At 39.0% G+C, this 10,690-nt stretch overlaps 1 protein-coding gene across 3 annotated transcripts in view; it reads right to left on the bottom strand.

The window, feature by feature from the left end:
• Positions 1 to 10,690, bottom strand: part of CENPP (centromere protein P) — a 228,303-nt gene that overhangs the window by 169,808 nt on the left and 47,805 nt on the right. For all 3 annotated transcript variants that reach the window (XM_049636799.1, XM_049636719.1, XM_049636872.1), the window contains exon 5: positions 2,968 to 3,064. In XM_049636799.1, coding sequence (XP_049492756.1) covers positions 2,968 to 3,064 — 97 coding nt within the window. The remainder of the gene's footprint in view (positions 1 to 2,967; positions 3,065 to 10,690) is intronic.

The following is a 10,690-nucleotide window of genomic DNA, read 5'->3' as shown; positions in this document are numbered from 1 at the left end:
ACTAAAATTGGAGAACTCACACTTCTTCATTTTCAAAGTTAATTACAAAGCTATAGTAATCGAAAGTATGGTATTGGAATGGACAGGAACATATAGAACGATGCAAGAGAACAGAGAGCCCAGAAAAATATGGTCAAACGATTTTCAATAAAGGTGCCAAGACCACTCAATAAGGAAAGGACTGTCTCTTCAATAAACAGTGCCGAGAAAATCAGATATCCACATGCAAAAGGATGTAGCTGTACCCTTAGCTTACAATGTATACAAAAGTTAACTCAAGTTGGATCTAACATCTTAAGAGCTAAACTACAAAACTCTTAGGGAAAAAAAAGAGGAAAATCTTTATGACAATGAATTTGGCAATGAGTTCTTGGATTTAACATCAAAAGCATAGGCAACAAAAAAATAAACTGGATGTCAGCAAAGTTAAAAACTTCTCTGCATCAAAGGACATTATCAGGGCGCCTGGGTGGCTCAGTTGGTTGGGCATCTGACTTTGGCTCAGGTCATGTTCTCACGGTTCGTGGTTCCAGTCCTGCGTCAGCACAGTCTGAGCTGTCAGCACAGAGCCTGGAGCCTGCTTCGGATTCTGTCTCCCTCTCTCTGCCCCTGCCCCGCTCACGCTCTGTCTCACTCTCTCTCTTAAAAAATAAATAAACATTAAAGAAAAAAAAAAGGACACTATCAAGTGAATGAAAAGACAATCCAAAGAATGACAGAAAATATGTACCAACTATACACTCGATAAAGGATTAATGTCTAGAATACATTAAAAAAAACAACAACACTCCTACAGGGACACCTGGGTGGCTCAGTTGGTTGAGCATCCAACTCTTGGTTTCAGCTCAGCTCATGACCTCACAGTTCATGGGTTCGAGCTCCGCATCTGGGTCTGTGGTGTCGGTGTGGAGCCTGCTTGGGATTCTCTCTCCCTCTCTCTCTGCCCTTCCCCTGCTTGTGCTCACTTTCTCTCAAAATAAGTAACCTTAAAGGAAAAAAAAACAAAACAACAACAACTACAACTCAACAAGAAAAAAGCACCCAATTTAAAAATGGGCAAAGGATGTGAATAGACATTTCTCCAAAAGAAGATATACAAATGGCCAATATGCACATGAAACAATGGTCAACATCACTAATCATTAGGTAAATGCAAATCAAAACCACAATAAAAATTCTACTTCACACCCATTAGGTTGGCTATGAGCCCCCCCAAAAAAAAGGAAAATCCCAAAACACGTTGGCAAATGTGTAGCGAAATTGGAAGCTTTGTGCACTACTGTTGGGAATGCAAAATGGTGCAGCCACTATGGAAGAGAACATGCAGTGTTTCACAAAATTAAACAGAATTTCCATATGACCCAGCAATTCCATTTACAGGTATATTTGTAATAGAACTGAAAGCAGGGACTTGAACAGGTATTTGTACACCAATGTTCACAGAAGCATTATTCACAATAGTTAAAAGATGGAAACAATGCAAGTATCCATCAAGATGAATGGATAAACAAAATGTGGGGCATCCATACAATAGAAGATTATTCAGCCTTAAAAAGTAAGGAAATCCTTCAATCTGATGCAAAATGGATGAACCTTGAGAATATTATGCTAAGTGAGATAAGCCAAACAAAAAGTATAAATTTTATGATTCTGCTTAAATGAAGTACTTAGAAATTCACAAAAATAGAAAAAAGAATGGTGATTCTCAGGAACTGGGGTAGGAAGCAATGACAAATTAGTGTTTAATGGGAACACAGTTTCAGTTTGAGATGATAAAAAAGTTCTCGAGATAAATATTGGTGGTGGCTGCACAACAATGTGACTGTTTCTTTCCGTCCTTTCCATTTCTTTCCTTATCACCCAGGAAAGTCGGCCCACAGAAGCACTGTGTCCTCTACAGGATAAACACACCAATTATACTTCTATGCCTCTTTGAAAGCACCTAGAGTCAAATCAGCTTTGGAAATGGGACTAACACTCACATTTCCCACAACCCATGTTAGGTGATTCATCACCACAACTGCCAGCATACTCTCAGTCATTACTATATTTACCAATTATGAAGCAAAGCTATTTAACTGTTTGGGTGCAAGAGCACCTGTAAGTAAACAACAGTGAGAGAACTCAAGGGACCACAGTACAGGTACAACCATGTTTCACTCTAAGGAAAATTCTATGCCTGACAGATTTTATTACCTCGACCCAACAGAATGCAAGTAATAGCAGTAGTAGTGGTAACAGTGATAATAATAATAATAAAAAAGAACGCAAATATACAAGAGTTAGTACCAATCATAAAAACAATAGTCACAGCCTGGGTAGGCTTTTGAGATATTATTATATTGACTCTTTCAGAACCGGATTTTGTATGGACTACAGCTGTCAATATTGCTACTATCCATCTAAGTACAACCTGAGGCATTATAATGCAGCCAAATATAATTCTGGTTATGACAGAAAACGGGATAAAAAGAAGTCCTTAAATGTATCTATTATCAGACTTAAGAAGCATTACTTTACTGAAATCAGGCTTAAATACTTAAACTTGAAATACACAATGATTAAGAAGCTCAAAACAGAGTATGACTCAGAAAGTAAGGACTGTGCTAGGTGATAAGCCTGCTATAATTACATTCATTTTAGCATTTGTATTTTGTTTCAAGTACTCTTGACAGATTAATTTTTCAAAATGTGTAGGGGGTAAGTAAGAATATAACTATACTTCTTCCAAGATATCCCATAATACAAATGACTCATTGGTTTGTACAGAAGCATTCCTCTTCATTTACCCCAAATAACTGCAAATTCCAGAAGCCAATGAAAATATTTTGTATTCTTTGAAAACTTTAAGGAAAGAATGCTATGTTAAATCCCCAAATTAATACCAGCTTCACTTTTAGGTTATGTTTAAATTTAAACCAGCTTCACTCTTCACATACATTTAAATCTAAAAACTTTAGACCCTACCTTGAAGTGTTCAAATGTGCACTTACGATATTCACACCACTCCACAAAAAAGTGTAGGCTTCGGAAAAACATCAATAGATCTCTTCTATCTTCTGCTCTGTAGGAATAAAAGATTTTATGATTAATAAATACTAAAAATGAGAGCCCCATTCTGGCATTTTTTAAGCTTATTATTTTTTAATTATTTTAATGTTTATTTATTTTTAAGAGAGAGAGAGACAGAGAGAGAGAGAGAGAGAGAGAGAGAGAGAGAGAGAGAGAGGCAGAGAGAAAAGGAGACATAGAATCCAAAGCAGGCTCCAGGCTCTGAGCTATCAGCACAGAGTCCGACACAGGGCTGAAACTCATGTACCATGAGATCATGACCTGAGCTGAAGTCAGATGCTTAACCAACTGAGCGACCCAGGCACCCCTTATTGTTTTTTATATATACTACACTAAAGCTAAAAACAGACCTTGATACATTTCTATATTTTAAACTCTGATTATGTGCCCCTGTGTGATTGCTAATGCTAATTTTTTTTTTTTAATCAAATTTTAGTTAACATACCGTGTAGTACTGGCTTCAGGAGACTTCAGTGATTCATCACTTACATTCAACACCCATTGCTCATCACAAGTGCCCTCCTTAGTACCCATCCTCCATCTAGCCCACCTCCCCTCTATCAACCCTCAGTTTATTCTCTATCCTTAAGAGTCTTTTGTGGTTTGTTTCCTTCTCGCCTCTATTCCTTCTCCTTTCCATATGTTCATCTGTTTTGTTTCTTAAATTCCACATAAGTGAAATTATATGATACTGATCTTTCTCTGATTGACTTATTTCACTTAGCAGAATACATTCTAGCTCCATCCATGTCACTGTACATGCAAGACTTTCTTTCCTTCTTTTTTTTTTTTTTTTTTTGATGGCTGAGCAGTATTCCATTGTGTATACATACCACACCCTTATCCATTTGTCAGTGGATGGACATTTGGCTATTGTTGATAGCACTGCTATACACATTCGGGTGCACGTACCTCTTCGAATCTGTATTTTTGTGTCCTTTGGATAAATACCTAGTAGTGCAATTGCTAGATCATAGGGTAGTTCTATATTTATTTTCTTGAGGAACCTCCATGCTATTCTCCAGAGCCGCTACACCAGTTTGTGTTCCCACCAAACGTGCAAGAGGGTTCCCCTTTCTTCTCATCCTCAAAACACCTGTTGTTTCTTGTGTTAATGTTAGCCATTCTGACAGGTGTGAGTGCTATCTCATTGTGGTTTTGACTGGACTTGTATTTCCCTGATGATGAGTGATGTTGGGCATTTTTTCATGTGTCTATTACCCATCTCGATGTCTTCTTTGGAGAAATGTCTATTTATATCTTCTGCCCATTTCTTAACTGGATTATTTGGATTTTGGGTATTGAATTTTATGTTATTTATATATTTTTGGATACTAACCCTTTACCAGAAATGTCATTTGCAAATACCTTCTCCCATTGTTTTGCTGATTGTTTCCTTTGCTATGCAGAACCCTTTTATGTTGATGAGGTCCCAGTTCAGATTTGCTTTGTTTCTCTTGTCTTTGGCGATGTGTCTAGTAAGAAGTTGCTCCCAGAAAATTCAAAGAGGTTGCTGCCAGTCTTTTCCTCCAAGATTTTGATGGCTTCCTGTCTCACATTTAGGTCTTTCATCCATTTGAAATTCATTTTTGTGTAAGGTGTAAGAAAGTGGGCCAGTTTTCCCAACGTCATTTGTTGAAGGGACTGCTAATCTCTCAGCCTGAAATTCCCTTTTCCCCAACTTAAAATGTTTAAATCCTACTCATCTTTCAAGATATTATTCAAATTCCACATTCTCCTTGATTTCGAATTTGATGACCCTGGTAAATAAGCAAGACTACATCTGGACTTTGTCCCCAGTTTCCAGCACAGAGCTTTGAAAAAAGTTAGAATTCCTGATTGACAAGAGTGCCTTTCTTATGCTAATGAGGTGGCCCCTACAAAGCCTTAAGATGGGGGTTGGTCACCAGAAAGCCTAACCACATTTTGAAAGGGTTGAACCCTGAGCCAACCAGACCTCCAGGGAGGAAAGGGGGGCTGGAGGATTTTAATCATATGGCCAATCATCCCACCAACTATGCCTCTGCAATGAAACCCCAAACAAAACTCTGGACAACGGAGTCCAGGGGAGCTTCCTGATTGGTGAACATGTTGATTTACAGGAGGCTGATGTGCTCAGAGTTCACAGGGAAAGGTTTTCCTCCTCCACCCCACTGCAGAACCCAGACATGCATTGCTTCCATTTGCCTACTTCTGGAAATAGCTTTTATAATAAAACTACAATGTTTAGTGTAACACTTTCAGTGAGTTTTCTCTTTCTAGCAAACTGTCAAATCTAAGTGGGTTGTGGGAACCCCCAAATTTATAGTCAGTAGGTTGGAAGTACAGATGACCCCTGACACTTAGGGACGGCACTGAAGTGGGCCAGTCATGTTCAGGACTTTGCTTTTAATCTGCAGGTCTGCACTAAATCTGGGTAGTGTCAGGACTGAATTGAATTATAGGGCATTCTACTTGGTGTCACAGATTATTGTGGGAACAATGACCTCACCACCACACTACATGTCCTATTCCAAAATAGCTACAAAAAATTTAATTTCTATGCCTGTGAGCTCCCATGCAATTTACCTTAATGGTCTTAATACTATACTTACTGTTATACTGACACCCAAAAATGAGCACCTTGTAGACAAGAAGAATGTATTCATTTAACCATTCATCCCATAAATGATTATAGGAGTCAAGTCCTCATTCTAATCATGATGGAGTAAGCTCCACCTAAACACTCCAATTACTATTCAGAACCATAGATATAACACACAAAGCAGATAGCAGAAGACTGTGAAATGCGGACAAAAGAAGGCAGAATGGTAGGAACCTCCAAGAATTAAGGGAGGACTGGGTGAGGAGTTCCTTAGGATTTATTTTTACCTCCTGCATATCCCAATCTGGATGTTACAGCAGACTCCAACTCAGATCTGCCGTAAGTTGGAGGAAAAAAGAAAAAAAAGATAAAAAGGTTCCTAAGAAAGCAGGGGTTGTATAAAATGAGAAGGGGGAGTATACTGCTCTCGATGATGAATTTTTGGATTTAACACCAAAAGCTAAGGCAACAAAACCAAAAATGAACAAGGGATCACATCAATGTAAAAAGATTCTGCACAGCAAAGGAAACCATCCACAAAATGAAAAGGCAACCCACTAAATGGGAAAAAAATATTTGCCAACCATGTATCTGATAAGGTAGGTAACCAAAACAAAGAATTCATAAAACTCAGTAGCAAAAGAACACGACCAGACTGAAAAATGGGCAGAGGATCTGAACAGACACTTTTCCAGAGACGATATACAAATGGGCAGAAGACACAGGAAAAGAGGCTCAACATCACAGTGCAGAAGTGCAAATCAAAACTACAATGAGAGATCACCTTGTACCTGTTAGAATGGCTAGTAGCAAAAAGACAAGAAGCCACAAGCGTTGGCAAAATGTGGAGAAAAGGAATCCTTGTGCACTGTTGGTAGGAATATAAATTGGTGCAGTCACTATGGAAAACACTATGGAGGTTCCTAAAAAAATTAAAAACAGAACTACCATATGATCCAGCAATTCCAATTCTGGGTATCTAATCAAAAGAAATGAAAACTCAAAAAGATATCTGCACCTCCATGTTCACTGGAGCATTACTTACAATAGCCAAGATATGGAAACAACATGACTGCCCATCAATGAATGGACAGATAAATTCATTCTGGTACATCAACACAATGGAATATTATTCAGTCATAAATAAGAAGGCAATCCTGTCATTTGCAACATGATGGGACCTTAAGGACATTATGCTAAGTGAAATAAATCACACAGAAAAGGTAAAACACCATAAGACCTCACTTCTATGTGGGATCCCAAAGAAAAAAAAAATAACAACAAACTCACAGATACAGAGGACAGATTGGTGATTGTCAGAGGCAGGGGCAGGGAGTGGGCAAAATGACTGCGGGTGGCCAAAGGTACAACCCCCAATTATAAAATAAATGAGTCATGGGGATTTAACGAACGCACAGCATGGTGACTAGTTAATGTTACCGTATTATAAATCTGAAAGTTGCCAGAAGTGCAAATGTTAAAAGTTCTTATTGGAAAAAAAACTGTAAATACACATGGTGATAGATGTTAATCAGACTTACTGTAATGATCATTTCATGATTTATATGTATACTGAATCACCATGCTGTACATCTAAAATGAATATAGTGTTATATGTCAACTAAATCGCAATTTTAAAAAATCCAATGTTTGAAATCATGCAACTTAATCCACTGAAAATAGTGTTTATAAATTTTCCTTTGTGGTTTATTACATAGCAGCAAAAGCTTTCAAAAATTAGGTAATAAAATTTTCGAAATGGTTAGAGAGAGAGAGAGAGGCCATGCAAAACAACCCCAATGTCCAAGAGGAGCTGTGCCCTCTTTCTCCCAATCAGGCAACTGATGCTGCAGACAATAACCAAAGCCAGCGGAGAAGCAATGCTCCCACTTCCTGATGGAAGGCTGCTGCTGCTGGTGAGGCTGTGGGAGGAGGCTTTGTCAATCAGCCCCATCTGACCCCAAGCAACACTGAGCCTAGGGGAGATGCCACTCCCACTCTCCACCAAAGGGATCCTGCAAACACAGGAAGATGCTTTGTCAACATTCCCCACCCTACACTAAGGGTTCCCAAACCCAGAATGGGGACAAATCAGGGAGAAGGAACTGAGAGAAAGGCATCCTTCACCTCCATATATGAAGTCCTGAGATCATTCCAAGTGGCCTTCACACAAATCTGACCAGAAACAACAAAGCAAAGGTATCAAGAACAAAATCAGAGTACAATACCGCCCAGAATTCAGGGTGGCCTCTGGGCAGCACATGAGAGGAGCAAACCAAAACAGGAGATTTAAACCATCGCCCATAAAAGTGAGCCAGGATGTGCTTTTGCATCAAAGTGCGTTGACAAGGACAACTGCAAACATGGCAAGTAGGGACTATGGGAACGTCCTTCCTCAGAAACACCAAAACCACCACATACTGTCAGTCACACCCACTGGAAACTGGCAAGACAGGAAAACGTTTACAGTAGCCCAGCAAACACGTAACCAGGAGAAGGGCCACCGAGCAGAGGACAGCACTGCAGTGTTTCTGCTGATGCAGCCACGTCCCCATCTGAGCTTGGTGGTTCTTGAAGATGACATCCTGCTTTCTTGGTGGAACCTCAGCCTGACCACAGCAGACGGATCTTGTTCCGAAAGAATTGTGTTTCTTTTGTGTTCCCAAATGAGCTCTGTTTGTTTTGATCTACCTGTGGGGTCCTGAGGACTAATGAAAGGGGCCTGATTATGTTCCACTTAACTCAGAACTTCCTGAACACATGACAATGCAGAGGACGTTTCTCAAAGATACTGAGAGTCAAATGAATAAACTGATGCCAACAAGTGCAAAATCAACAGAGAAACAACAGACATGCTGAAAACCAAGGGAGGAAAATGTATAGAGTGAGAATCTTTAGAAAACAACAAGTTTGAAAAGAATCTATGTAAGAAGGAACTGGAAAACCACGTACAGGGCAGGGAATTTGCTCAGAAAAGACCTGAGAAGACCATATACTTTCAACTCTGGCTGATCTTTAGTCTAAGGGTAAGCAGGGAATAAAGGCAATGGCAGAGTGTTGAAAGACCTCCCTAAGTGCAGAAGGAATGTCCCAACACAGAGCCAAAATGCAGACACCGGAGATCAGGTATTTTTGCTTTATTACTTGTGTTTCCTTTTTGTGCATAATATCCAAAACGTCCATATTCAAAAACAACCACAAAAAATTAAGCAAGCAGGGGTGCCTGGATCGCTCAGTTGGTTAAGCGTCTGACTTCAGCTCAGGTCACGATGTTGCAGTTTGTAAGGTGGGGCCACGCATCAGATTCTGTGCTGACGGTGTGGAACCTGCTTAGTGTTCTCTCCCCCTCACCTCCACTTGCATGTGCGCTCTCTCTCTCAAAATAAACAATCTTAAAAAAAATGAAGCATGCCAAGAAAATATATAAAATGACCCAGCTACAAGGAAAAAAGTTCTCAGAAACTGTCCTCAAGGAAACACAATGGAACTACACAAGGAACTTCATCGACATGTCTTAAGCATGTTCGTTCAAAGAACTCAAGGGAACCAAGAGAACCATATGTATGACAAGGAATATTAGAGAAGAAATTATAAAAAGGAAATGTAGAAATTTTAGAACCAAAAACTTTTAAAAATGAAGTGAAAAATTCAGTAAAGGGATTTAAGCAGAGTATCTGCAAAAACGAATGCAGGCAGAGTGAAACTATCCACTCTAAAAAACAGGAAGAAGGGGCGCCTGGGTGGCTCAGTCGGTTAGACGTCCGACTTCGGCCCAGGTCACGATCTCACGGTCCGTGAGTTTGAGCCCCGCGTCGGGCTCTGGGCTGATGGCTCAGAGCCTGGAGCCTGCTTCTGATTCTGTGTCTCCCTCTCTCTCTGCCCCTCCCCCGTTCATGCTTTGTCTCTCTCTGTCTCAAAAATAAATAAACGTTAAAAAAAATTTAAAAAACAAAAAAACAAAACAAAACAAAACAAAAAAAACAGGAAGAAAAAGAATAAAGAAACATATATGAAGCCTAAAAAACTGTGAGATTCCATCAAGTATATCAACATATACACATATAACAACACTTAGTGGAGTCACAGGAGAGCTGAGAAAGAAACTGAAAGTATACCTCAAGAAATAATAGCCCAATCCTCTCCAAACTGGATGAAAGCTTTAGACATATCTGAGACGTTCATAGACTGTACAAAGAATGAACTCAAAGAGATCCACACCAAGACACGTTATACTCAACCTGTCAAACACCAAAGACAGAATCTTCAGATTGACAAGAAAGAAGCCACTCATCATATAAGGAACCATAAGTAAAACCAACCACTGACTTATCATCAACAACCATGGAGGCCAGAAGGGACTGGGATGACATTCAATGTGCTAAAAGAGAGTCAACCAGAAATTCTATATCTGGCAAAATTATCTTTCAAGAATGAAGGAGAAATCAAGACATTCTCTGATATTAAAAAGCTGAGGGAGTTCGTGGCTAATACACCTGACCTACAAGAAATTCTAAGGGAATCCTTCAGGCTGAAATGAAAGAATACTGTACAGTAACTCAAAGTCTTGATGGAGAAATAAAAACACTGATTACACAGGCAAGTAACAAAGACAGTATTGTTGTATTTTTGATTTATAACCCCTCTTTTTTTCCTGTATGATTTAAAAATAAATATAGAGAGCGTAAGGTGAAATCTGTTCATGAGTATACTATGTATAAAAATGTAACCTGTTATAAATTATAACAACATAAAACAGGAGGGAAAGAAAGAAGGGAACACAGTTTTTGCATACCTTTGAAAATAAGTAGGCATTATACGGTTCTTATAAGTCGAAGACGTTAATTGTAATCCTCAAGGTAATCATTAAGACAATAACTAAAAACTACACAAATAAGGAAAAGAGAATCAAAATGGAACCCTATGAAAATCAATTCAACATAGAAGAAGTTAGTAATGGAGCAGCAAAAACGATGTGGTACACAGACAATAAACAGCAAAATGACAGAAGCAAATACTTCCTTGCCAGTAATTACT

The sequence above is a fragment of the Panthera uncia genome, chromosome D4 (assembly GCF_023721935.1).
Source record: "Panthera uncia isolate 11264 chromosome D4, Puncia_PCG_1.0, whole genome shotgun sequence".
Lineage (NCBI taxonomy): Eukaryota > Metazoa > Chordata > Mammalia > Carnivora > Felidae > Panthera > Panthera uncia.
The sequence above is the reverse complement of the archived record's forward strand: the minus strand, read 5'-3'. Positions and strand labels throughout refer to the sequence as shown.